We start from the raw sequence: 27,694 nt of genomic DNA on the forward strand, positions 1-27,694 counted from the left end.
GGTCCCGTGTCACAGCAGGTGTGGCACAAGAAGGACCGCTATCTGCCCAAAGGCCGTAAGCGCGGAACATAAGTTTTAATTTTGCAGCCCTTCACCGGCAATGGTGACGTCTCCATATGAGAGGGACGTTAAACAATATAAAATCAACCAATCAGCTTATTTGTCAGTACTATGCTTTAATTCTAAAAATGGTAAAGATATCGAACAGTTATCAATCTCTTAACTCCTATAATAATTGTATAATTAGGAGTTGCGAAAACATGGTCCTCTGGACATACTAGAGGTGATATCAGATGCCTAGAAGTAGTCAGCACCCCCGTCTACCAGTCATACCCGCCGTCTTTTAAAGTTATATGATATCCAAAATTTTGAACTCATCAAAGGACGTACGATTTTGGGGTGTTTACGTGGTATTTTTTAAAATCGTTTGATCAAACAACAGTGAAAGGTGAAGATAACGAAAAGTGATAAATCTCATAAATCTGACAAGTATTACAAAATAGATAGTTGGGGAAACACGGACACCTGGACACACCAGAGGTGGGATGACAATGTAAGTCGACCATTAATTCATGAAATGCAACTATAAAAAGCCATTGAAATTTTCAATAAATTTGTGAAAAACGTAAATATAAATGTGGTTTCATAGCCAATTTTTGTGGTAAACATGGATTTTTCAGCAAAATTAAAACATTTACAATAATTTTACAAAATTTTATTACAAATTCGTTTTGGGGTATCCTATATCCCTGAGGACACGTAATACAAACGTAATTATGAATGCATGGGTTGATATATATTTCGTGACTGAGTTTTGTCATAAGAAATAAAAATATACAATTTCTTTTAAAAGTAACGGAGTTGTAACTTTTCTATGATGTTCAAAAGTTGAAATATACTACCCCTCCCTATAAACCGGTAACTATATATAAAGTTTTCCCATTATTTATTGAAAAATCGTAAAAATGAATTACATTCCATGCCGTAGAATATATTCATAATAACATAGAAATTGCGTTTTCATTTTCATTTCTTAAAAAAAATTCCTAACAATTGCCGTTAAAAAATAAATACAATACTAACAATTCCATGTGTTTTATAGCAAAATGAAATATTTTGTTATTATAGAATCAAAGGACATAACTAGTAAACTGGACTCGTTGACACCCCTAAAGTGATAATTCTACAATATGTTTAATGACTCGTTGTTCCTCTACTGGTATTGATCCTTTACAGTAAGAAACAGCGTCTACATATTCTTCCATCTAACTCGGTGTGTCTCCTTTGTGTCTGTGTTGATCTGAATCATTCTGGATGCTACAAGTCTGAAACTAAAGTTACAAATGCTAGAATTAAGACGAAACCGTGCAGGTATTATACAACAAATAAAATAAATATCTAACGTCTCTTTAATGTACAGTGTTTGTCAAAGAAAATTTCTCATTCACTAACTGTAGGCCATTTTCTACATTTACGATAATCTTACCTTTGAGCGTTAAAATTAATGACAACCGTAGACTGAGGACGCTGTTGAAGTCTGTGGTTGATGAAATCATTCACATGATCAGGATAGTCTACCCAGAGGCCATGGGAGTCTCTCCACTGCCAGCACCGACTATAATTTGTGGAAATGTTTTTAGAACCGATAACATTTTTGAGTAGCGACGGAATATTTGAACCTATATCTTTGTTTGTCATCGATTCTTTTCTTTGGTTTGGTGTCATAGTGACGTCAGAGACTGATGCTTGCTTATCACCAGGAGAACTGTTTTCTATGGCATACAATGTATTTTGAAAATCATTTGGACTAACGGGCCTTCTAGTATCAGAATGCTCCACTTTTCGAGTCTGTAAATCATTTTTGGGACTGAGATTGCTTACAGAATCAGTTTGTAAGTCATCGACTTCCATAGGAGATTGAAGGTCCGAACTTGAATCAGTCGTATTTTTTCTATCAGTACTCGATGTTTGGTCCGCTCTTATGTTTGATTCAGATCTGTAGAAATCTTTAGTTTCAGTTGAATCATTACTAGTTTCATTACGTAACTTGACATCATTTGAACAAAGATCTGATTTTTCATTCATCCATGCTGAAGGTCCCTTATGTTCTTTATTTTGATGGCTCTCATTTGGTCTATTGTAGTGTGATCCCTTCGTAGCAAAATCACCTGTAAATTGTCAGTCTATCCATACTTATGTTTGATTATCAAATTGAAATGAAGTGGATATTTGTGCAAAATGAAGGCGCTGTTTTAAATGGTGTTTTATTGTGGTAATCATTGAAGATACATTTCAGATCACTAACCCTTTAAATCAGTTGAAGGAAGGTTGTGGAGTGAAGCAGACATTTGTGATGTACGCCGTTGTTCTGTTACAGCTTTCTTCACGTCCGGGGAAAACGGGTCGCTGCAACGAAAAGGGTTAATTCAATTTGAAATCGTGATGCAATCGATCAACAGGTAATTTATCTAACTTATGTATGTGGTACTGCAGTTTATTTCGACTTATAAATATGAAGTAAATCAATCAACGGATTATTTTTTTAAACTAATAAACGTGATGCAAATCTATTACCAAGTAATTTACTCGAACTTGATATAATCTACAGGTGAGTTTATTTTAATTTATAAACATGATACAAACAATCTACAAGTGACTTCATTTTAATTTTAAAACGTGATGTAATCTACAAGTGAGTTTATTTTAATTCATAAACATGGTGCAAACAATCTACAAGTGACTTTATTTTAATTTTAAAACGTGATGCAATCTACAGGTGAGTTTATTTTCATTCATAAACATGACACAATCTACAGGTAAGTTTATATTAATTTATAAACATGATACAAACAATCTAAAGGTGCGTTTATTCTAATCATAAACATGATGCAATCTACAGGTGAGTTAATTCTAATTATAAACATGATACAATCTACAGGTGATTTTGTTTTCATTCATAAACATGATACAATCTACAGGTGAGTTTATTCTAATTATAAACATGATACAATCTACAGGTGATTTTATTCTAATTATAAACATGATAAATCTACAGTTGGGTTTATTTTAATTTATAAACATGATACAATCTACAGGTGATTTTATTTTAATTTATAAACATGATATAATCTACTGGTCAGTTTAGTTTCATTCATAATCATTATACAATGTACAGGTGAGTTTATTTTAATTGATAAACATGATACAAAAAATCTACAGATAAAAGTAATTCAACTTTTAAACGGCATGCAAATCAATTTACATTTAAAGATACTTCAAAAGCAAAGATGTAAATTAAAGTAAGCCTATTTCAAAGTTTAAACACAATACCAATAAATCAACATGCAAGACGAATTCAATACAAATCAGTCTATTCTTGAGACATATTTACCAAACTTCAATGTCGTATTTTCCGTCGTATCCAAATCTGTAGTTACCCATCCGTCCACAGGGCCATCGAACCTGAAGTCAGGCGAACAACAATATTAACACTTCGAGTTTTTTCTATACAAATTGGTAATATATCAATTCCCATTGTCGCCAGTTCGATGAAGTTTGGATTTACATTCCAGGAATGAAAACCTATCTTCTACTTAAGTAGACATGACTATTATTGAGCAATTAACATTCAAAACGATTGTAAACAGAAACGTTATATCTGTTCTAACATAAAGGACATACGCGATGTCTCTCAATAAAAGATAAGTTTAGTAACATTTGATCTACAACTCAATTGCATCCTATCTTGTTTCTAGCCTTAGGGTATACTACCAGGTATATTTTAGAGCTTAGAGCTAGCATAGTTTGGTAGTTTCTGATTGGGGTAAGGATGAAAAATATAAATTCAGCTCTTATATGTTTATAGAGAGAATTGTATTTATTGAAATCACCAGTTAATAACTTTGCAATAATTTCCAGTTAAGTAATATCACCACTGATCTCACAGCAGATATTAGAAGTTAGAAGTATAGTAATATTACTACAACTTATGATTTAAACTTTGGGCATTGCGGAATTCATACAAGAACTCTTCATTTGGAAGAGACGGAAAATAATTGAAGAAAAAAGGACAGAAATGTCAACAATAATGTTGTATATAGATTAATATTGATAATTACCACAAACAGTAGTTTTATATGGGTTAACAATAAAGAGGTTAGCTCTTGGGTGTTTTAGCATTGCGAATTTTTTCAGAAGTATATCTTTAATTTCTTCATAGAAGGGGATTTATGAAATTAAAAAGAAACAAAGGAACCATGGTGCTCGTTATTGAGCTATATTGTAATACTTGACCCTTTTGCACTTAAAATTTGCTCACGATTAATCAAATATTAACTCGAAAAGAATTACATATGTGGCCAATGTCAACAGAGAATAACGACAAAAACTAGATATAAATACATCTAGCACTACAACTACACTAATCTGCAAACGTAATTACAACGCCGACTATATGTGTTTTGGTCTTTAGGCTTGCAAATCAATGTTAAAAGATTATATATATATATATATATAGATAGATAGATAGATAGATAGATAGATAGATAGATAGACACATGTACATAGATAGATAGATAGATATATGGATAGATAGATAGATAGATAGATATATGGATAGATAAACTCATTAATAGTAGATTGACAATGAATAATGCCCTTTCTGTTCTTAAGATGTGGAAATATATCATCATACAAAATTTGAGAGCTATAAAAACATACTTGGAGTAGTGTCAGTTTTTAAAATTGTATAAATGTAACTAAGTGTTGCTTCAAAATAAAGATGAAACTTAAGAAAAGAATTCTTTTTAATTATTGGCCATAATACTAAATTTTAAAATGCAATTTCAACTAAATTCAATAATTCTTCTTCTATTTGGGAAATATTTCAACCAAGGTAATTAATTGATTATTTCCAAGTCTCTTTTTTCGCAAAATTAAAACACATACATGTATCTGCGGGTATAAATAGTGATGATATCTTAACTAAATCAGAAACAAAAATGTGTAGAGCGTTGGATTAAACAACTCTTCCGACAAAAAATGTACTCCTTTTCAATCCCATTCAAATTTCGATTGACATACTAATTTTCAAATGGATAGGTTTAATTAAATGAATGATATATTTTGACCAATCAAACAAGCATTGAACCCGTACCTAGACAGTGAACACATTCTGACTTGGATTTCTCGAAAACAAAGTTCAAACTTAAGTTTTAGTTTTATTTGACCAGTCACAATTTGAGTAAAATCTAAAGACATAAGTCTAAATTTCGACTTTTGAAAACTCCATGCATGCATGGTTGTGTTCAAACCCCGAGGAGCTAACTTTCTTACTACATCATTTAATAACCTTAAAAGTGATGACTTAACAACGATGCTGATTGGATGAAAAATTCGTTTATTTCTGAGTCAAAAAATTTCGTCCGGAGTTCATCTGCACTAAGTATGCGGGACTACTTTTCTCTGGAATGCGTCTTCCCCGTTCTAATTTTAGCGGTATTTATAGAATGGGAATTTCCAATTGATTCGTTTGATGCTACCAAATATCAACACAACCAAATATATGAATAAAATACAAATTAATTTAAAGAAACAACACCTATAGGCCCAGTGATGATGTGGCAGAATAGTAAACTTGATGACATAGGACACTGACTGGTAGAAGTAGACAGATTGTAAACACGAGTTCCCGTTATGTATCTTCTGCTTTACGAGTTCGATAATATGACGGAGCAAGCAGCGACTTTTTATCTGCAAGATTAATAAAATTGAACTGTGTTATATCGGGCTCAGTCAACGAGGGCGATTTAGATGAAGAGGTGTTGAGCTTTTTACTTGATCTTGAAATGGAGCCGAATCGCATTCCACCGTTCCTACTACGCAACCAGTGTTCAACGTCTCCTCGTACGCAATGCACCATACATCCAGTCACAACTTGTTCTCTTCCTTTATGTCTAATTCAGCTTTGAACCATTACACCTTTCATTTGGTGTATAATCCATTTAATTCTCCACAGTAACTCTACCTGACCTGAACGCAAAGCCAGTTTTGTTGTTTTCAATGTTACGTATAGGTATTCCTACGCGCCATTACAAAAACGTTAATTAAAGCTTTTTGATGAGAGAAACTATTTGTTTTTCTATATCAAAAACATAATTGAATGATAAGAAATAAAACTTATAATTCTTTATTTGATGTATTATCAAACGACAAATTGCACGGAAAACATTTTCATCAATGCGCTACGCATGGTCTATGCTCGGCGCTTACGGTCATTGAGCAGTGAGGGTTATTTAGCGTGCCACACCTGCTGTGACACTGGACATGCCGAGCGATTAGCAATGGATCTGTCACCACCAATTTTAATGACTTAGTTCTGTCGAGGCCGAGATTAGAACCCCGACCTTCTGCATGCGGGGCGAACGCTCTGCGTGTGATTTTGGAATATTGCTACATAAATAAGGGAAGTTGATGTTGAAGCTGAAATCATCCCGTTAATGATAAAGTAGAGTTGTTACTTTGCTGTTAGTGTCTATTTTCAATAAGATATCTAAGTACGAAGCAGATGTGAAGGACTATGTGGTCATATAGCTGACGTTTTACAGTACTTATATGAGTGAATTAACATTACAAATGAAGATAAACAGAAAACTATTTGATGGAATGATATTTAGAACTGACGTGAACATTAGCATTATGTATGGGTTAAAATAAATAGATAACGTCAGCATTGACGTCATTTATAGGTTAACATTACACAAGTATTGACTTAGGATGATATCTATTGTAACAACTCGGATCTGGTCAGGTACTGGTTGACCAAGTTAACACTACACAGTTATTGACTTTGGGTGAGGTTTACTGGTGACAATACGAATCTGGTCAGGGATTAGTTGACCAGATCCGTATCTTCATGAATAGACCGAATCAACAGCCTCTATCAAATGTTCAGGAATTTTATAACAGTGTTCACCATATTTTTTATTCCTTCAACAACAACCAAAGAAAAACATGTGTATTATATCACATTATAACAACATTTCAACAGTCAAAATTTAGAAACTGTAACATTAATAAATTGTATTCTCAATTATTTTTTAAAAATGCAATTGATAGTATTTCTATACTAAAAGGTAATATTTGGTAAAGATTTTAATGGCATTGATTGATTGAATGAATATTGTTTAACATCCCTCTCGAGAATATTTCACTCATATGGAGATGTATTTAATGGCATTGCATGTGGTTTAAAAATAAATGCTTTGAAGTGAGCAATTTGGTTGATGTATATAATATCAGCAAATATATGGTTGTTCAAGAGGGAAACCGTCCAAAGTTAACACTTAATTCTGATCAATCAGAGGACATCAAAATTCCTGATCATTTAAAAGACAAATGATGTAAACGGTGACGTTATCAATGAGCTAACATAGACAAAACATAGAAACGTTATCAATGAGCTAACATAGACAAAACATAGAAAAGCATAGAAAGCATTAAAAAACTAACGTAAACGCTGGCGTTATCCATCACGCGGTAAGCTGTTCCTATAGAACCCTTCCCGCCGTCTTGTTCTTCCCATTTCCAGTCAGGGCCTTGTAAAATTAAAAAAAAAAGTTAACATTTTGTGTAGACAAGGCAAATATCTAATGCTTTCATAAATAGGAAACTAATCAATTCAAAGAGGAATAAAACACGAAAGAAAATATGTACAGATGTAAAGCGTAGGATATGTACAATACAATTTTGAAATTGAAAACTTCCAAGTTTTCATCATTTGGTGAATAAATGCAGTTTTATTTTAAAGTAATCTAAACATATTCTTTAAAAAAGTCACGATCTAAGAATCGGAAGTTCGGCAAGCAAACCCTCTGAAGTATAAAGCAGGACAATTGGATTTGAAAAGACAAGAAAATTATCGCTGATATTTATTTTTCCTTTGTGTTGTGAAATCGTCCATTATGAGGATGTGTTATTTCTTTTCAATGATACGGATTGGTATGGATATGGATTACACGTCACTGGATATATCTGATAAAATACTTGCCTCTCTTTACATAACATCCAACAGCAACAAATCCGTCGATAGGATTTCTTGGTTCGTCACAAACCACAATATCATATACATAATTTATTCCGTAGTTGTAAACAAACCGATTCCCATTATCCCATTCCACTCGTACGGAGCCAGCTGTCAAAAAACAATTTTGTTTATGTACATTATTTGCATTATTATCTATGGTGAATACGGTTTCTACAATAAACAAAAATAATACAGATTTAAATCACAAACAATACTAAAGGTACATCAATGTCGCACTAAACTATCAACACTTGCTCTGCACCAGACATTGCTTACTCCGGAACTTAGTGTTCCGTTGGTTTATGACTCTGTCTCTTATTGTTTTGTGTTCGGTTTCCGGTTTCATTATTAAAGTGGCGTAAAACATACACGTGTTGCGATTATCCTTCTCTGATTGGCGTGGTGACAGCGTGATACAACCCACGGCAACATCAGTAGGTACTTTTTCACACCGTAATTGAGTTTTACTGTGGACGCGTGTGATTATCAGTAATGTGTACGGTTATTGTGACGTATATGGTACAACGATGTCGAGTATTCCCCGCGCCCCCAAACAATGGTGCCTGGCGAAAATTGAAACTGTGTACACATTCAAAAACTTGAGACATAACTTAATCTATACACTTTCACTGGACAAGAATTTTGCCCCTTTCTCAATATCAAGAGGATGGTGGGGAAAAAAAGCAAAGTCACGCCATTCCGAGATTTCGCCGACGATGACAAGACTGTACCAGAGGCCAGCCGCCTCTCTTGTGGACAGAAAGTGAACATGCTTGAACTAATGTTGGGTTAAATTGCTAATTATTGTCCAATTATTTCGAGGAATACGATTGTAAAGAATTCAACTTAGATATATCACATATGGCAGACTTTCAGACTTCACTATGGATTCCAGACCACAGTAGCCCACTTTATTGATTTTGACTTTATTCCTTCGATCCAAGTGATCGTCCGGAGGATCTATTCCAACGTCTGACTGATTTTGCTGAGGATAATATACTGCGCAAAGATACGGGAATAATGCACCATGGACAAGTACCAGACGAGGATGAAGAGCTGACCCCATCACTCGAGAATTTATTGTTTTGACGTGGTTTCGTCTCATACAACCCGAAATGCCTTGACTCAACAAGCAAAGGTACGGAACTGATTTGCGTGCAATGACATTCAATATGCAAGAGCTTGTTCTGCGTATAGTCAGTTTTTAAATCGAGGTAAGCTACTGACAAACAAGTTGATGGTACAGGGATTTCAACAGTCTCGATTGAAGTCAGCATTTCGCAAATTCTATGGTCGTTATAACGATGTACTTCGTCAGTACAACCTCGCATTGGGTCAAATGCTGTCTGACGTGTTTCATACCGATTGTTAAGCCGTTCTTGGCACATTGATTTTGACTGCGGATAACTCCGTTTACCTGATCAGGATATAGGGCTCACGGCGGGTGTGACCGGTCAACCGGGGATGCTTACTTCTCCTAGGCACCTGATCCCACCTCTGGTGTGTCCAGGGGTCCGTGTTTGCCCAACTATTTATTTTGTATTGCTTATAGGAGTTATGAGATTTATCACTGTTCGTTATCTTCACCTTGCATTAGCCTCCATTAAACCTGAGATCTCTCTTGAATCCCTTCTAGAAGAACTCAGGACAGCTGAAGATACTAAGTGAACGAGAACGTCTGTCAGTAAATTACCACGACCAATAATACATCCTCCTACTTACCGCTCATCACCGAAGTCCTGTCCTCTTTGTAAAACAGCCGGGTGTCCGGACCGTCACTTTCTCAGTAAATATACCTTCTTACCTTTACAATATAGGTAGTTCTTAGGGAAGGCCCGTTCCATATGAGGGCTCTATGATGATGATGATGATTGTATTAACTGTATCGAACTTAAACAGCACATACCATCTGTAATGTCCAACCGTATCCAAATCAGACAGTCGCCGTATCTCAACAGCTTCCATGGACAGTGGCACCACCGGCAATACCATCAGAGCATCTACCATTACTAGGCTGGGTGCAGAAATTTCTGGTCGTTCACAGTCTACTCATCAAGCTGATGGCTTATCACCTCTGACTGTAATTAGAGAAACCAGACTCACCTTTACTCAAGAAGGTCCCTGGTTCTAGCCATGAGGCTGATCGTTCTGTGAATATATGAGGTTCCACATATGATGTATTATCGGACGACACCATATCGGTTGGCAAGTTAATTTCTACACAGTCACCTGGCCACAACGTTGTAGGTTCACTTGGGGCACGCACAATGTGGGTTGTGTGAATTTTGTGTGAATTGGTTTGGCGATGAGATGATCCGTAGGTATAAATAAAATTATTGTCTAAAATGACTTCATCAGGAGACGGGCGGATAGATACGTCATATTTTCCATAAACAAGATGCCAGCTAGAATTTCAGTATGAAGATTCTGGTCTTTAGAATACTGTAGAAATATGCCTTTTCTTTGAGGATGTTGTACGGGGCCATTATTCACCCTGACTTCAAGTGAGCCAACAGCACCATTATAGCCACTGAAATTTGGGTTGAAAACACTGTCGTATTTGCGGAATATATCTTTGAACTTGATCCTGATATCCTCTGGGAGCAAGCATCAGGGTCTAATCGGACTGTATAAGAATGCAAACTGATCGGATTTGCGTATGGGTAAATTGGGAGTAATATCTGCTTTTGCACCAGCTGGTCGGTCAGGAACAAATGTTGAGCGCATTTTACAAAAAATGTACATTGGGTCTCAGAACACGAGGAGCTGAAGTGATATTAGGAATACCGGAGACAACTCGTCACTCTTCAAGAGAAGTTTGATGAATTAGAAGTATTGAGGTATTCGCACGACTGGAATAGATAGGCGTAACAGCGGAGCACGTGAACCCATCTTTCCTTGTTAAGAAACCTAACAGAGGGCGCAGGCTCGTTACCGCATTTGTTCACGTAGGTCTTTATAGCAAACCCCAACCCTCACTAATGCCTGATGTTGACTCTACTCTCAGACAAATTGCACATTGGGAATACATAGTGATCTGTGATCTTACCAGGTCCTTTTATTGAATATCATTGTCTAGTGAGTCTATGAAATACTGCGGCGTGGCAACTTCATTCCGGGGCTGCGAGTTTATGTCAGAAGTGTCATGGGTATGTCCGGCTCGGAGACGGCATTAGAGGAGTTCACTTGCTGTGTTTTAGGCCATTTAGTGCAAGAAGGAGTAATTACGAAGATCGCAAATGAATACGCCGGTTTCAAGATTCGTCCGAGTCATTTCCCTTTGGAGAACTCTCGTACATAGTAAGGCACGAAAGAATTTGTTAACACGCGGGAGTGGGACAGACTTTCATGACAGCGTAAGGGAATGTACTCAGTAAGTTTCTCATACGCTCTTTGATAACCCAATTCGACTGATACACAAACTAAGTAAGTGATACGTATTTAGGGAGTAATTAAATACATAAAATTCATATCCTATCACGTTATTTCGCTGATCATAAGTACCATATCCAAGATGTTTCTTGCAAATATGACATTGTTTGTATGTTTCCACTTCGGTAAAACATTTCTTTCGATAGTATTTAGTATTTCCCACATTTACATATTTAAAGAAAAGCCGCTTTTAATACATTTCATTGTCTTCCTCGTTGACTGTATAGCACCTCCTATGCAGAAGAGTTCGTATCTCGAAACTGGCGTATTATACTGTAATAGCCATAGTCAAGAAGACATACTCAATTACTGGGAAAGAATTCTTGATGCTCTACAAAAGTCTAACATTAACCTTTCGCCTTCAAAGACTATCGTTGCTCCAAACAAGTAACAATTCTATGTTGGCTTTGGCAACTTGGTACAATTCAGGCTACTCCTCATCAGATAACTGCATTATCTACCTGTCAACCCCCCAAACTGTGATTGCATTAAGATCATTCATTGGCGCTTATAAAGTCGTATCAAGGATGTTCAAGAACACGTCTGACTTCTTGTCAAAGCTCGCAGACACCATTGATGGTTGTGACTCCAAGGACCTCATTGTTTGGACTGATGACCTTCATTCAACATTCGCAAGGGCTCAAGAAGCTTTATCTGGTGCATCAAAATTGGTACCGTATAAGGTTTACATTACGATCCCTGGGTCGAGGCCTCTGCTGGTGGACTGTTAGTCCCCGAGGGTATCTACAGTCCAGTAGCTAAGGACTTCGTTACTAACCTGAAAATACGGATGTATATTTAATTGCTGGGATAAAATTTAGAAATTCATTTCAAAATTAAGGATTATCTCCCTCATGCATAGCTCTTATCCTTGGACGAATTTGGCTCCAGCTTTTGGCACTCTAGTTTTTTTTTTTTTTTTTTTTTTAGCTCTTACAAGTTTATTGTTATTTCGAATTTCCAAAATTTCGGCTTGAGCATTACTGAAGAGACATTATTTGTCGAAATGCACATCTGTTGCATCAAAATTGGTACCGGATAAGTTTTACATCTACGTACAAGGCAATTACTAACTTGACCGGGTGACCAGTTGTGGATCGTTAGCGATGGTGTCTTGCGAAAATTGGGTCTAGGTGCTACTTTGTATGTAGAGAGGAACGAAAGTCTCCTTTTAGCTAGTTTCTTCAGTGCAAAACTCAGACCCAATCAACGTCAATGGTTGCCATGTGAGATCGAAGCCCTTTCCATCGCTGCAGCCATCAAGCATTACAGCCCGTTTATAATTCAATCCCGACTTCCAGCTTGCATCCTCAGACAGCAAAACTTGCGTCCAGGCATATGAAAAGCTATGCAGAAGCAAATTCTTAGCAAGCCCAAGGTTATCCACCTTCTTAACAGAAAATCGTTTCCAGGTGTCCATTGTACACGTGTATGGTCATGTCATCCTACCATCTGACTTTTAAGTCGTAATTTCCCCGATTACAACAATCCATCCTGTCGAATATGCATCTTAACACATCTCCATGAGAACTCAGTTATGCGTCACATGACAAACATATATGTCCTCAACGGCAGGATGAAACTGCCCTTTACAAGCTAAGTGGTATGGTTGTCCATTCAAGCTGAGATATCCGTCGTACGATTGCACACCTGCATCAAGGAACACGCCCCTTCAAGAAACTTACAAATATTAGAGATGTCAACAGATGGTTTGTTAGTTGTAAAAAGGAATTTACTATTCACACCATGCCGGGACTGTATAGTGGTGCCCAGACAAGTCCGCTATGGATTCCTTACATCACTACACATTAAATTAGATATCCGTCCAATAACAAGTTAAAATCTGTAGTGAACCGGTACCTTTATGCCTTGAATATGGACAAAGCCATTGAAACAGTGTTGCGCAGAATTCACAAGACCCACAAGAAACAGTTGGCTCTTCCTTTGCTGCATATGTTCTGAAACGGGAACAGCAATTGGTCCTAGTCATCAGGGAATGTGTTACATCTTTTACCTACACAAGACTGTTAGAAAGTGAAAGCCATCAAAATCTGAGAGATGCTATTTTATTACTCCTAGCTGAGACCCATCCCTTTGATGACCCATATGCAGTTATTAGAACCGATTCTGCTGCTGGATTTAAGACTCTTGTGATTAACCACCTTCTCAATCGGCATCGCATTTTCATTGAACTCGATCACCCTAAGAATGTAATCAAAAATCCTGAGGCGGAGAGAGCAATACAAGAATTAGAGAATAAAATACTGCGCTCAAACCTTTCAAACTCCACCTTCACCCCGTTGTCCTTGTCACTCATTACAGCTCGCCTCAACGCACGCATTAGGGAGAGAGGCTTATCATCCGGTGAAATGTGGACACAAAGAGACCAATTTTCCAACCATCAGTAGCCTATTGACGACAGCGAGATCATTTTCACCCAACAAAAACTTCGACAGAAAAAAACCATCCACATAGTGAAAGAGGAAAAAGCCCCTCCGGCAAAATACCACTAGCTCCCGCTTTGCATATTGGTGACATTGTTTTCCTTCGGTTCGATCTTAACAAATCTAAGAGTCGTGATAGGTATCTGATATTGAGCATATATTTTCCTTGGTGTAATGTTCGTAAGTTTGCTGGTTCGCAGTTGAGACAGAATTCCTATCGGGTAAAGTGTACGGATTATTACAAGGTAACAAGCGAATATCCAGAGGTTATGAATTCAAATACCGAGTCTTACACAGATGAAGAGGACGATGGTAACCAGATAGATGTTGTATCTCATCCACAAAAATTGCCCCAAATCCCTGGAGCCATATCTGATATTCCCTCAAATCTCCCACCAGATATTTCTACCTTGGACTCAGAACAACAAATAATTCATAAAAGTCCTACACATGCACCACCAGTTGAAGATGATGATATTTCAGTGCCATCGCCCAGTTCAAATGTACCTATAGAGAACAGCGAAACTCTTAGGAGAGCAACTCAACGTAGCAACCTTCCCCGGAAATTCAGTGACTATGTGATGTATTGATATGTTTTTGTCCTGCATCCTAGATAGGTGGCTTAATTTGGTCATTATTGGGGCAGAATAATTCTCCTGACACTTGAGGACAGTCTACACTAGGATAGTGTCTGTTTAACCTTGCATGTTCTTAATCCAGTTGATTGTTTGCTTATTTATTTTTGTGATGCTATTGTTTGTTGTTGTAAAGGGCAGAGTAATCCCTGACATCTGCGGGCGGTCTACCCAGTGCAGGTGCTTTATTTTTGTTTCAATGAAAGAAAAAAAGGAAATGAGTAGCGCCAGATATTGCTTACTCCGGAACTTAGTATTCTGTCGGTTTATGACTCTGTATCTTAGTGTTTTGTGTTCGGTTTTCAGTTTCATTATCAAAGTGGCGCTAATACCACACACGTAATGTGATTATCCTTCTCTGATTGGCGCTGTTTGTCTTTGATTTATCTCATAATGTATACACATAGCTTACCTTGTATTCTGTACACATGACTTATCCTGTACTATGTACACATGACTTACATTGTATCGTATACATATGACTTGATGTACAATGTGTTTTTGTATCTTTGATTCACCTTGCACTGTGTGACTTTGGCCTTCTATGTACTATTACCTTTGCCTTATTCATTACTATTGCCTTTGCCTTATCTATTGCTAAATGCTTTTGACTTATCTATTACTATATCCTTTTGACTTAACTATTACTATATATGTTTGACTTATCTTGTACTATATGATTTAGATTTCGTTTGTACTGTATACATTTGACTTACATTGCACTGTTTGTATTTCCGTTGCCCTACCTTGTATATAAGCCTTTGACATACTTTGTACTGTGTACCGTTGACTTACCTTTATCTCCGTGCCCAACTATAGTCCCATTGTCCTGGTTCTGAGATTTCCAGTGGGGGCCACGGCAAACTCTTGTACCAAGACAGGGGACCGTGGAATATTTTTCTTTGTAATCGAGGTCATCCGAGTCCTCATCCATTTTATTTTGGGTTTCGAGAATCATCTCCCTATTCTGTATCAACTCGTATATGATATCCTGCAAATTATAAATTTCATCAGGTTACATTCACCTTGATGAAAGCAAACACTATATACATGTAGTTTAATCAGTTTTCAGGCAAAAGCAAACCGCAGAGTGTCCCTACTTGGTATTCTGAAAACTCTGGAAAATCGACTGGTTATAATTCTACCCTTGTAACTGTATATCTGTAACTACATAATGATTTACAAGACATGTTTTCAAGTTATAATAAAATGCGATAGAATATGTGGCGAAAGGAAAATTTAAGACTCGACTATCATTAATGGGAATACTAAGTGGTAAAAATGTGGAAAACTAGTGGTATAAAATTTAAATATTGCATGAAATAAAAAGGAAATACAAAGTCATATAAAAATGGAATACTAAATGATATAAAAATGGTGTACTAAATGGTATAAAAACGAAAAGCTAAATGGTATAAAATTCAAATACTATTTTATATAAAAATCTATAACTAAGTGGTATGAATATGGAATACTTAGTGGTATAAAATTGAAAGACTAAGTGATATGAAAATGAGATACTTAATGGGATAAGAATTGAGTACTAAATTGTATTTACATCATTTAATAATGATTTCAAAATGAAATACTAAGTGGTATCAAAATAGAATACGAAATAGTATAAAAAATGAAATACTAAGCGGTATGAAAATGGAATACAAATTGGTATAAAAATGAAAAGTTATATAGAAATGAAATATAGAGTAATATAGAAATTGAATAGTAAGTGATATAGAAATGAAATGCTAAGTGATATAGAAATTAAATATTAAGTGATAGAGAAATGGAATACCAAATCGTCTTCATCATACGTCTCATCAGGAATTAGCAAATCAGCTACAATTCTCAAGTTTTCTCTTTCTATCATATTCTCATTTGTTGCCTTGGAAATACGATCCGCTGTTTCCTATGAAAATTTAAGTAGACTTAACTTTTGACCGTTAATCCCAAATTTCAGAAACAACCAAAGACTGATTATATGATGTAATAATTGACATATCAATGAAATGTTAACTTACATGATGGATTACGTAACGTCCAAAACACTTTGCTTTACGAATCTCCAACACTTTTCCTCCATTAGACAGCGACGATATTGTCTGCAATAAAGCCTGCAATATAAATGGGCATAATTGAGCATCGCAAGAAATAGAGTTGGTCAAACACGGACCCCTGGATATATCAGAGGTGGGATCAGGTGCCTAGGTATCTCAAGTATCTATTTCATTAATGTGCACATATCAAGTAAATTCGTAGAAAATCATTACCATTTTTATTTCAAAGGATCTTATTAACTGTTTCAATTTTGATCGCGCTGTAATTTCGCAAATAGGTATCGAATCCAATTAGTCATAATATATAAAGTCAGCTACCAAGACATATCTCAGTGTACAGTGTGTATTGAAGACAATTTGTGAAATTAACTGGTGATTACATTTTTTCTTATCTTTTATTACAACACCTAGTACATGTATTTGGACCTCGTAAAGATTAAAAGATGTATTGGAATGGAACAAATTTAATTTCAAATGGCAAGCAAATAGCATGGTGATGATAAATAACGATTGCAGATGTTAAATCTGATTCTTCCTATAAAAGTATCAAGGACGGCTATCTCTCAAAACGTTAGATGTAGCGATTGCCCAGTTAAAACATTATGGTCCGCAAATTTGATGTAAAGAAAAACCTAGATGTATATATTTTTGGTATATATGATATAATGAGTCATTGTACATTCATACATGTATCTCTATTACTTGACCAACACCTATGAATCAATAAGCAAAGTTTACTGAATTTGTGAATCTTCAGTTCGCATTAGGTTTAAATAAATGTTTGACAGTATATCATAGCAAAGGTTTCGTAAAAATCTAGTTGAGGGATCTTTTGATGTGAAAATTTCAAGGCAACGACAAAAATGCAGCGATATAAGATTCCAGACATGCGCAGATTTATCCCAATTTTTCCTAGAAAGTCAAAGTTCTGTCGGTGGAAAATCACAGTTCTACCGGCGGAAAGTCACAGTTCTACCGGCGGATCTATATTTGTATGTGTGCTGGAAATATACGAAAACGGGGTTACTGTACTTGTATTTTGTTTCAATAGTCCTTTGATAAAAAGAATCAAAAGTAGTGGAAGAAGGCCTACTGTGGAAGAAATACTACAACAACCGATTTTTTTTAAGGGAAAGCTGCTCAAATATATGCAGATATTTACATCAATATATGTGATTAGAAAAATTTGAAACAAATTATGCAAGAGACGTTGTCATAAATATGCGAACATAGCGTGCCAATGGTGATGCCATGCAGTTGTATCGTTCATGCAAAATACTAGTATGCGATAAGGAAAATCACAATTTTATCGATCCTCATATTGTGTGTAATGGGTACATTCGCCTTACTTACGTAATTGGGGTTTTCTCCGACTGGAAAACAGAAAATCGGATGATTTTCTCCTATTCGATAGGTGTGTGAACAGAGGGTTGCCATTAACTGTATAAAGAGAAATATTTCATTATTTACATCCCAATACTATATCTTCATTACATTTCCTGAGCTGCTCAGCACAAAATATCTCAAATATATATTAACAGCAAACTAATAACTCAAATGTTTGACAAACGAGATGATTTCAGCTTCCCCATCATTAATTTTCCATATTTATGTAGCAACATTCCATTATCAGCTGTATAGGTGTTTATATCTCTCACCTGATTTGATACGCAAGAGCTTCTTCTGCGTGTGATCAGTTTTTAAATGACAAACAAGTTGATATTATATGGGTTTCAACAATCTCGCTTAAAATAAATATTTCGCAAATTATATGGTTGTTCTAGCGATCTAGTTTGCCAATACAACCTGTAATTGGGTCAAATGTTGTCTGACGTGTTCCATACCCATTGTTAGGCCGTTCTTGGAACTCTGATTTTAACTGCTGATTACTATGTTTACATGATAAAGATGTAGGGCTCACCGCAAGTGTGACCGGTTGAGAGGGGATGCTTATTCCTTCAAAGTACCTGACCCAACCTATGGTATATCCAGGTGTCCGTATTTGCCCAACTGTTAAATTTGCATTCCTTGTAGGAATTATGAGTTTGATCACTGTTTGTTATCTACACATTTCATGAGAAAGAAAATGTTTTCTGTGATGTATAATTACATGAGCATCGGGTGTGAGATCCGTTTCGCTGTCACTGGCATCTAAATTGCAGAAGTCTGTCAGTTTGCCGTCAGTGAAAACGACTACCCGGGGATGCAAAAGAAAGTTTCCAACTTTCGAGCTGTGAGCTGTAAATAGTATCTATACGGTTGTGAGTTACGTGAAAACTACCCGGGGATGCAAAAGTATGTCATAGCTGTGATTAAAGAATTTCATGATATTTTTCTACTAACTGTTTAATGCAATGGAAATTAATTAAAGTCAACATATTTCAAATGTTTCTTTTTACTGTAAATTGTTGCTATGATAACACCTTCAATCACTTATATTTATCCTGGTATCTATTCATCATCTGTGAAATCAGAAAATTTGTATAACTAGTCTATCTTAAGTTAATTTAAAATAGCATAAAAACGACAGTTTCAAACTTGTCGACCCGTTGTCATAACAACCTTAAGATATCGAAAACGAGGTGTGGTATAATTTGAAGTTGTACAATGGAATTGAATAAAGTCTAAAGAAAATGTATGACCATGCGTGCCAACAGTTTCTACGTGATCAAGTAACAATTGCGTAAATGATTGGAAATGTATCGTAGAAAATAAAATTTTCATTGGTGAAACCATAGCAACCTAAAGATTCGAAGCCAAAACTAGTAAATAGTTGGAATTTTTAATAGATGCTGCGAACATAAGGAACATTTCTCGTCGTAAAATGCCAATCTTGCATTATATCATACTTCAAGTTCAAGTCTTCACCTTATGTTTCTTATAAATATACTTCTACTACTACATCCAGATTATTTAATTACGAACAGACTTTACAGTACCTAGTGATAGAAATACGCAAAATCCGTCTATACCTTCTTGTTCTTTTAGTTATAGTTCAGCTAATTTGTCATTACCCGGTGATGTCCATATAGTATACAGTTATTGACTGCATCCGATGACAACAGCTGTTTTTATTTGACCCGAGAATGGATCTATTGCCCGAGGCCGTAGCCGTAAACCGTTACCCGGTCAATAGACTACGATTGGGAGAGTTGATTTTACAGTTGAAATGTTGGTTCTAAATTGTAATAGTTTTATATATGAAAAAATGTAGGTGTATAACAATAAAAAAAATGATAACCTAAAGTCACTTATTTTAAAGGGTCCAAAATTAAGAAATTCTCTATCTTTCAATTCGCGACAGAACTTTGTCTCTATCATGAATTATGTCAAAAATTATGCCAGCCGATGCACTAAATTTGAAGAAGATTAAGAATTTGACATCTTGTCAGACTAGATTTAAAAGTATAAGACGAATATTAGAATATCGTATTAGACACTGTAATATAACATTGTGTACCACATATTCTTTAAGTGTTTAGTAAACTTAACGTGAGGATTGATTGATTGAATATTGACTCTCAAGAATCTTTCACTCGTATGGAGACGTCACCACTGCCGGTGAAGGGCTGCAAAATTTAGGCCTATGCTCCGATCTTACGACCTTTGAGCAGGGAGGGATCTTTATCGTGTCACAACTGCTATAACACATGAACTCGGTTTTTACGGTCTCATTCGAAGGACCGCCCCATTTAATCGACTCTTACGACAAGCAAGGAGTACTGAGGATCTATTCTCTCTCGGATCCCCACGAGACAATTATATGGATTGCATAAAGAATATATTAGGTTCCAGTTGACAACGCTTGTAACACCATTGTCTTTATAATAATGCTAATTATTACAATCCTACTATAAACGGATTGGCTTCAATTCCACATTTGGTTATCCAAACTAGACGAAATTCTTTAAAATTGTGTTTCCGTTTTAAATGCATTTGATATTCCAGTCAATGGAACGAATGAATATGAAACATCATGCCTATGCTGGATTCCAAAACTCCATAGAAAGCCTTATAAACAAGGATACATTACTGAATCCAGTACAAGTTTCTTGCTGTGAAGGAGAAACTTTAAAGGTATTGATCCATAGCATATGCCAGAAGTGGTGTAAATCATGTAAATGTGGAATCTCACAACTTCCAAAGTACGCTGAGTTAATTTGGAATCAAATATCTTTTACCAAGTAAAATCGTCAAATTATACGACTTTTCAACACATTACACGACCATTTCTCGCGGAAAATTAAAGACCAGGCTATTGACATCAAAGGGATGAGATTCATCAATGAAAATGGAAATTGGAATTATCTATCGTATCTTGTGCTCAGTCACACACAAAAAAAATTAAACACCACTCTGATTCTACGAACAAGTACTATGAAGTTAATATCAAAATGATGCTGGACTTCCTTATTGACAATATTTACTTAGTCTTTTTGTGATAAGGCCTTCCAACAGTCTGTCAGAATACACATGGGCACACATTGTATTCCCTAATTAACTGATCTGTTTTTGAATTTTTATGAGGTAAAATGTATTCCAGGTATTTAAATTCATAAATCCCGTCTCATAAAACTACTAAAAAGAAGCACAATTCATCTCCAAGATACTTCCATCAGGCTGTATAATTGAGAAAATACCTGCTCCTTCGAATAATCCACCAAGAGCCAACATGAAGGCGGCAGTCAGGGGAGATGGACCGGAACATTCCAGTTCCTCTACAAAAATCAGATACCAGAATGATAAACAGGAAAAACATAAATGTGATGCAATGGACAATATACCTGTATGATACACGTTGTAAAGCAGGTTTTCATTTAAAGAAGTGTGTACATGTGTTTTGCAGTTTTTGGCAATTTCCGGGGAAGAATATTTATGAATTCTGCATTGAAGGAGAATTCGGAAATCTAACAAGAAAAACTGGGATCATAGTGGTTGTTAATGAGTTACAGTGTTTAAGCTTGCCGTTTTGACACTGAAGATTTACTTAAGATTCATTCATGTAAACTTGAGTTATCTGTTGATATCAGCACAACATACGGAACACAAATCACTAATTGCATCAAATAGATACATGACAATGTTTTAACGATACATATGTAAAAAGGTTTGATACTAATAGATAGAAAATCTATTTTTGCACTTCATTTACGGAAATTCACAGACTATCTAAACCACACTGGGGTATGGATGATATTCCTTACGAATCATGCCGATAGTTCCTTAAACTGATAAATTTCGTCAACATAAGCAGCATTCTTTGACATACAAATGTGTATTTCAGCATGTTCCATGTCTATACCCGGTATTTCCTACATATATACTTTCACCATTGCATAAAAAAAATTAATTTCAAACAAATTTTGCAGTGCCTCGATGTAGACCGTCTTATAAATAATCAGTCTATGAGTTCTTGTTCTTCGTATTCTTTTAACTACAGTCAAGTTGCAAATATAATTACTGATTATGCTGATATAGTTGAAATGAGGATCTGAAATCACTTATATTGAAAGGTCCTAAATTCAAAGAACCTCGATCTTTCAATTAGTGCTAAAACGTCATCGCTAGTATGAATTCGGTCAAAGTTTATTCCTCTGTGTTTAGTAAACCAGAATTTATTAAATAATCATATAGGTTACATGAGGAATATGTTTTGGTTCCAGTTGATAAAGCCTGTAATAGCATTGTCTTTGTTTGCAAGGCTCATAATAACGAATTAATTTTAAACGAATTCGGCATCAATTCCACATTTGGTAATTGTACTTATACGACAACTGCCCATTCAAAAGATGAAATTCTTCAAAATCATGCTTTATTTGTAAACGCATTTAATATGCAAGTCAATGGGACGAATGAATATTATTAATCGTACCAATACTGAATTTCTAAACTCCACAAAACCCCTTACAAACAAGGATACACATGTAGGATCCAGTAAATGTTCTACCAAGTCATATGCGCCCTCGGGTTTGAAAACATCTATTAACCATTTCATAAACGGATTAGATTTAATTGACAAAAACCAATTATCACGTTAACAACTTGCAAATAATAATGCAATAATAATGCATTGAGATGTTTTGTGCCGTGCTCGGGTGTACTACTTGTCGGTAAAAAGGATTTAGACTGAGTATTTTTCAATTTTTCGAAGGAAGGTACGAGAAAAAAGACGTAGATAATATTTTTTGAAGCATGAACTTTACCTTAAAAACACACCCAGTCACCTTTTCAAAAACCGCTTGGACAGAGACCCTGATAAACTGCAAGAAAATGGATAAATCGAAGCTATAAGCACTGGTAGGCCTATAACATACATTCTGGTTTGCTCTTCAAATTCAATACACACTCTTTGCGAAATCACTAACAGTTGTGAAGGAGAAACATCAAACGCATTGTGCCCCAACATATCAGGATATGGGGCTCACGGCGGGTGTGACCGGTCAACAGGGGATGCTTACTCCTCCTAGGCACCTGATCCCACCTCTGGTGTGTCCAGGGGTCCGTGTTTGCCCAACTATCTATTTTGTATTGCTTGTAGGAATTATGAGATTGATCACTTTTCGTTATCTTCACCTTGCATCCTAGAAGTGGTGTAAATCAAATGTGGGTTCTAAAAACCTCCTAAGAACTTTTAGTAAATTAAAAATATCAAATCCACAACATCAAAACGTACAAATCTTTTAACACTTTGCACGTTCCTCGTGACAAATGAAAGACTAGAGTTGTTTTTTTTTTTTTTTTTTTTTTTTTTTTTTTTACATCATGGACACTTGTTTCTTCAACAAAACGGGGAAAAGGAAACATTCATATGTAATGATCAACTATTCAAATAATTATTTTTTTAAACACCAATCCAATTCTATGCACAAGTATTCTGAAGTTAATATTAAAAAGATGCTGGATTTCCTCATTGACACTATCTTCGTAGTCTTATCTGTTAATGATAATCATTCTGTCAATTCGATATATCCCAGTCAACTCAAAATAACAAATATATAGACAACAATGCCCGGTGAATTTAATTAAAATACAATAAAGATTTCCTTTTATCCTTTATCTGAGTATTACCTATGCTCTGTTTTATTGCAGCATATTTGTTTGAGTAGTAGTGAAGGAATTTAGTTTCCTGTCCACAGACTATTACAGAAACATTTTCATCAAGGCGTGATCTATGCTGTGTAAACTCTACAAAAATGAAATGAAATATGTAATATTATGATAGTTTAGCGAGAACAATTTCTTCGAATATGACGCGACAAACCATCCAGAATGTCCATGACCGCTGTCTTCATTTCCCTGAAAGCTGTTCCTCTCATGCTTTCAGACACGTCGAGTATGAAAAGGACACAGGAACCTTTTCCTTTCTGGTGTCGAAGAGATCTCTCTAAAATTAATCAACAAATTCCCTACATGTTTTATGTTATATAAGAATAGTGTTTCCACATTGCATAAATAAGTCTTTCCTTCATCAATAATAGACTTCCCCTGATACAAGCAGGCAGTGATGTTAATCAAATATAAACACGTTCTACGAAGTATACGGTATTGCTCACATCTTTTTAATATCTTCAGATATTCAGAGATTGATCACTCTTTGTTACCCTAACCTTTCATAATTAAAAAAAAACGTTAAAAATTCTTCTAATTAGTTTCTTTGTACCATACAATGAATTCATTGCTGTGGCATTCAATTCGACATTTGAATATATCGACGATGTATTATCTATCAACAGTAATAATTTTCATTCATATGTCGATTACATATATCCCAGTGAACTCGAAATAAAAGACACCACAGAGTCGTTCATTTCTACTTCATATTTAGATATTTTATTGAAAGTAGATATTAACGGCAAATTAACAACTCAACTTTATTACAAACGGGATGATTTCAGCTTCTCCATCGTCAACTTCCCATACTTATGTAGCAATATTCTATTTTCACTTGCATATGGTGTTTACATCTTTCAAATGATTCGATACGCAAGAGCTTATCCTGCGTATGCTCATTTTCTAAATCGAAACTGATAAACAAGTTGGTGGTGCAGGGGTTCCAACAGTCTCGTTTTAAATCAGCATTTCGTAAATTCTATGGTCGTTATAACGATCTAGTTTGCCAATACAACCTATCATTGGGTCAAATGCTGTCTGATGTTTCGTGCCGGTTGTTGCACCGTTCTTGAGCACTGGTATTGGCTGAGAATGGCTCCGTTTGCCCGATGAAGATATGGGGTTTATAGCGGATGTGGCCAGTCGGTAGGGGATGCTTGCTCCTCCTGGGCACCTGATCCCACCTCTGGTATATCCAGGGGTTCGTGTTTGTCCAACTATCTATCTTGTATTGCTTATAGGAGTTATAAAATTAATCACTGTTCGTTATCTTCACCTTTCATTCATTAGATTTCGTGGGGACTCAATTTTTGTGGATTTCGTGCATAGCCCTATCCCATGAATTTCAAACCATAACGAGATGTACAATTGTGTAATGTGTACAATAAATATAGATATAGTGCTGCAATATGCTACCCAAAGCTATAAAAATCTAATGTAGTGTTTCCATGTTACATATCACTGTTCGTTATGTTCACCTTTCATAAGCAAGTCATTCGTTGATCATTAATAAAGCACTTCCTCGGCTTCACGCAGACAATGTTGTTGATCAACTATTCTTCGTAGTCTACGGTATTGGTAAAATTTTTAATATGCTTAGGTAATAAAAACTTTTACAGTTATTTTGATTTAATTCTTTAGATTTCCTGGGGACTCAATTTTCGTGGATTTCGTTGGTAAACGTATTCCATAAATTTCAAACCACAACGAAACGCACAATTGTTTAATTATAAAAACTATATCCACGAAATCATCCCAACGAAACAATAAAATATCCACAATTCGCAAAAATTGGCCCCACGAATTTAATTTATTTCACACCGGCTTGTATAATTGTCTGTTGCTGTTATTGTTTTTATTTTGAGGGAATATCTATGATAAGGGTAATATTCATATCAGATCAAAAGTATTGATTATTCATCGTCAACGTTTACTATTCCCTTAATGAATGACTTTCGTCAATATCTTCAAGTAAAACCTACGTTTCGCTGCTTCGAACTTGGCCTGGGAGAGCCACATAGTTGTGTATCCTTCGATAGAAGTCTCCATGAATTGCTGAAAGAAGAGAAAAAAGCTATTAACACACAAATATCAATTGATTCACTGAAATAGTCACCGTTACTATTAGAAAGAATCACAAACCTGCATCATATTCTCAATAATTTCAATAATCTCGACAATATGGATAACAAGGAAGAAACTACACCGATATTAATAGCATTTGTACAGACATTGATAATCAGGAAGGAAATGACCACAAAGATACTGAATGCAGATAAAATTGCTGAGACTTTCGTGAACAAGATTATACAAATTGATAATTCAAAATTATATTTTGACAGTAAGAAATACATTAACTGTGGGAAAACATATATTGCATGTTTTGTTCAAGGGATATTACATTAAAGACTTGAAATCTATTTTTTTACGACAATTCAGTTGAAAACACGTGCTATAATGACTTCCTCTTCGAATTGAGTTGTACTCAATAAACTCGGGGAGTGTCGCTTTTCACACGTGAAAAAAAGGATTATCAACATGCTGACCAGTTTAATTTGGGAAGAAAACTGAAACTTGTAGATATTTTCACACATTTTCTTATAATGCCTCTCTTTTTTCCACATGTTTTTTAAAGTCTTATCCGCGAAATAATATTATTGAGCATGAAATACGTGGTCTCAAGTATCGATCATTGTCAATTGTCAATGTTATAATGATATTTTTCAAAGATTCTTGGAGAAAATCCTTCCATATAATTCCCATTTTAGTTCCCCCAACATGTATTCATCTAATGACTTTAGTTTGATGGCGGACAATGTCTTTGATGTAGTGGCACTGCTTTAGGTACCAATATGACTACATCTTAAGCCACCATATTCATTGTGAAAAATAGAATACAACTTGCTGATTTATAGGTTGTTTAGGTATCTAAAGTCGTTTTGTATCATATAACATTTTTCATCATAAAATCATGCTAAATATGCACTTACATATGACGTCATTATACAACTGTTATAAATAAATCACGAATGTATTTTAATCGAAAATGAAAAAGTAATACACTACCCCAGGATTTAAACATCGGTCTAACTGGCGATAATGATGATAAAACGTCAAACGTTTATCAAGTTATGAAATTGATCACTGTTCGTTATCTTCACCTTTCGTTCATGTTGTTCAGGCCTCCAAAGTGGGTTTGTTTCATATGTAACATTGAAGTGGACCAAATATAGAATCTCAATGTTTCGTAACGTTTGCCAACCGAATCCATCACACCATAATATGCACGGTGGAAACGTGTGATTCCCAGAATCCATTCTTTGCGTGGTTGTGATAAGCCATGCCATACTCCATTTATGCAGATAAATTGCACAATCTTTATAATATGTCATACACAGTGGGAGGGAGCTACCTACTTTCAAAAACTACTTTGGGTATCTAGATGAAAACGGTTCGTTTCATAACACCATGACAATATGCCCTTCCATATGAGGCTATTACATGACCGTCGCGAATGTACCTTAATAGAAAATGCAAAAGTAATACAGTATTCCAGGATTTATTATTGCTCTAACTGGTGATCATGTAAAATATCCGTAGCTTAGCAAAAGTTCTACTAAAATCCTACCGCTTTCAGTAAGAAATGATTTTGAAAATCTAAACACGAAGCCATCAATGTTTCACACTTTACACTAATGTTCTATAGTTTTGTTTGAAAGGTTTCAAAGCAAACAATTTTAGCAGTAATTGCCGTGTACGTTAGGTTATGACGTTTCACACAGTGTATAAAAATGCTCTAAAAGTATGAGGTGTATTGTGTTACTTTTGTAGTTTTATTTTAGTGCGTCAGAGGAAAATCGGATCGACATGCTAAATGGAATAGATGTTTTCCCCGTTAAACAAAATCGTCAATGAATGAAATCAACATACCTTCAT

General features: G+C 35.4%; 1 protein-coding gene across 2 annotated transcripts; it reads right to left on the reverse strand.

Annotated features, from left to right (window-relative positions):
- Positions 1-699: 699 nt before the first annotated feature.
- Positions 700-25,986, reverse strand: LOC125650559 (uncharacterized). Of its 2 annotated transcripts, XM_048878943.2 has the most exons (16): positions 25,901-25,986; positions 25,741-25,813; positions 23,910-24,032; positions 23,717-23,833; positions 21,289-21,366; positions 18,759-18,886; positions 18,002-18,088; positions 16,613-16,705; positions 16,387-16,500; positions 15,390-15,585; positions 8,048-8,191; positions 7,510-7,595; positions 3,392-3,462; positions 2,306-2,406; positions 1,487-2,168; positions 700-1,331 (listed from the first exon to the last, which is right to left on the reverse strand). In XM_048878943.2, the coding sequence occupies exons 1-16, from the start codon at positions 25,907-25,909 to the stop codon at positions 1,250-1,252; spliced, it is 2,184 nt and encodes a 727-aa protein (XP_048734900.2). In that variant the 5' UTR covers positions 25,910-25,986; the 3' UTR covers positions 700-1,249. The 2 variants fall into 2 exon arrangements, with proteins under 2 accessions (XP_048734900.2, XP_048734903.2); XM_048878946.2 differs by lacking the exons at positions 25,741-25,813; positions 25,901-25,986 and adding an exon at positions 24,519-25,720.
- Positions 25,987-27,694: the final 1,708 nt, after the last annotated feature.

Source organism: Ostrea edulis, chromosome 5 (assembly GCF_947568905.1).
Source record: "Ostrea edulis chromosome 5, xbOstEdul1.1, whole genome shotgun sequence".
Lineage (NCBI taxonomy): Eukaryota > Metazoa > Mollusca > Bivalvia > Ostreida > Ostreidae > Ostrea > Ostrea edulis.

Bases quoted from the DNA above. Each gene is read 5' to 3' on its own strand.
- LOC125650559 (XM_048878943.2), bottom strand. The intron at 16,706-18,001 runs GTAAGTAAGGCG...TTTATATTGCAG, and splicing joins TCGGAGAAAACCCCAATTAC to GCTTTATTGCAGACAATATC. The intron at 2,169-2,305 runs GTTAGTGATCTG...GACAATTTACAG, and splicing joins TCCTTCAACTGATTTAAAGG to GTGATTTTGCTACGAAGGGA.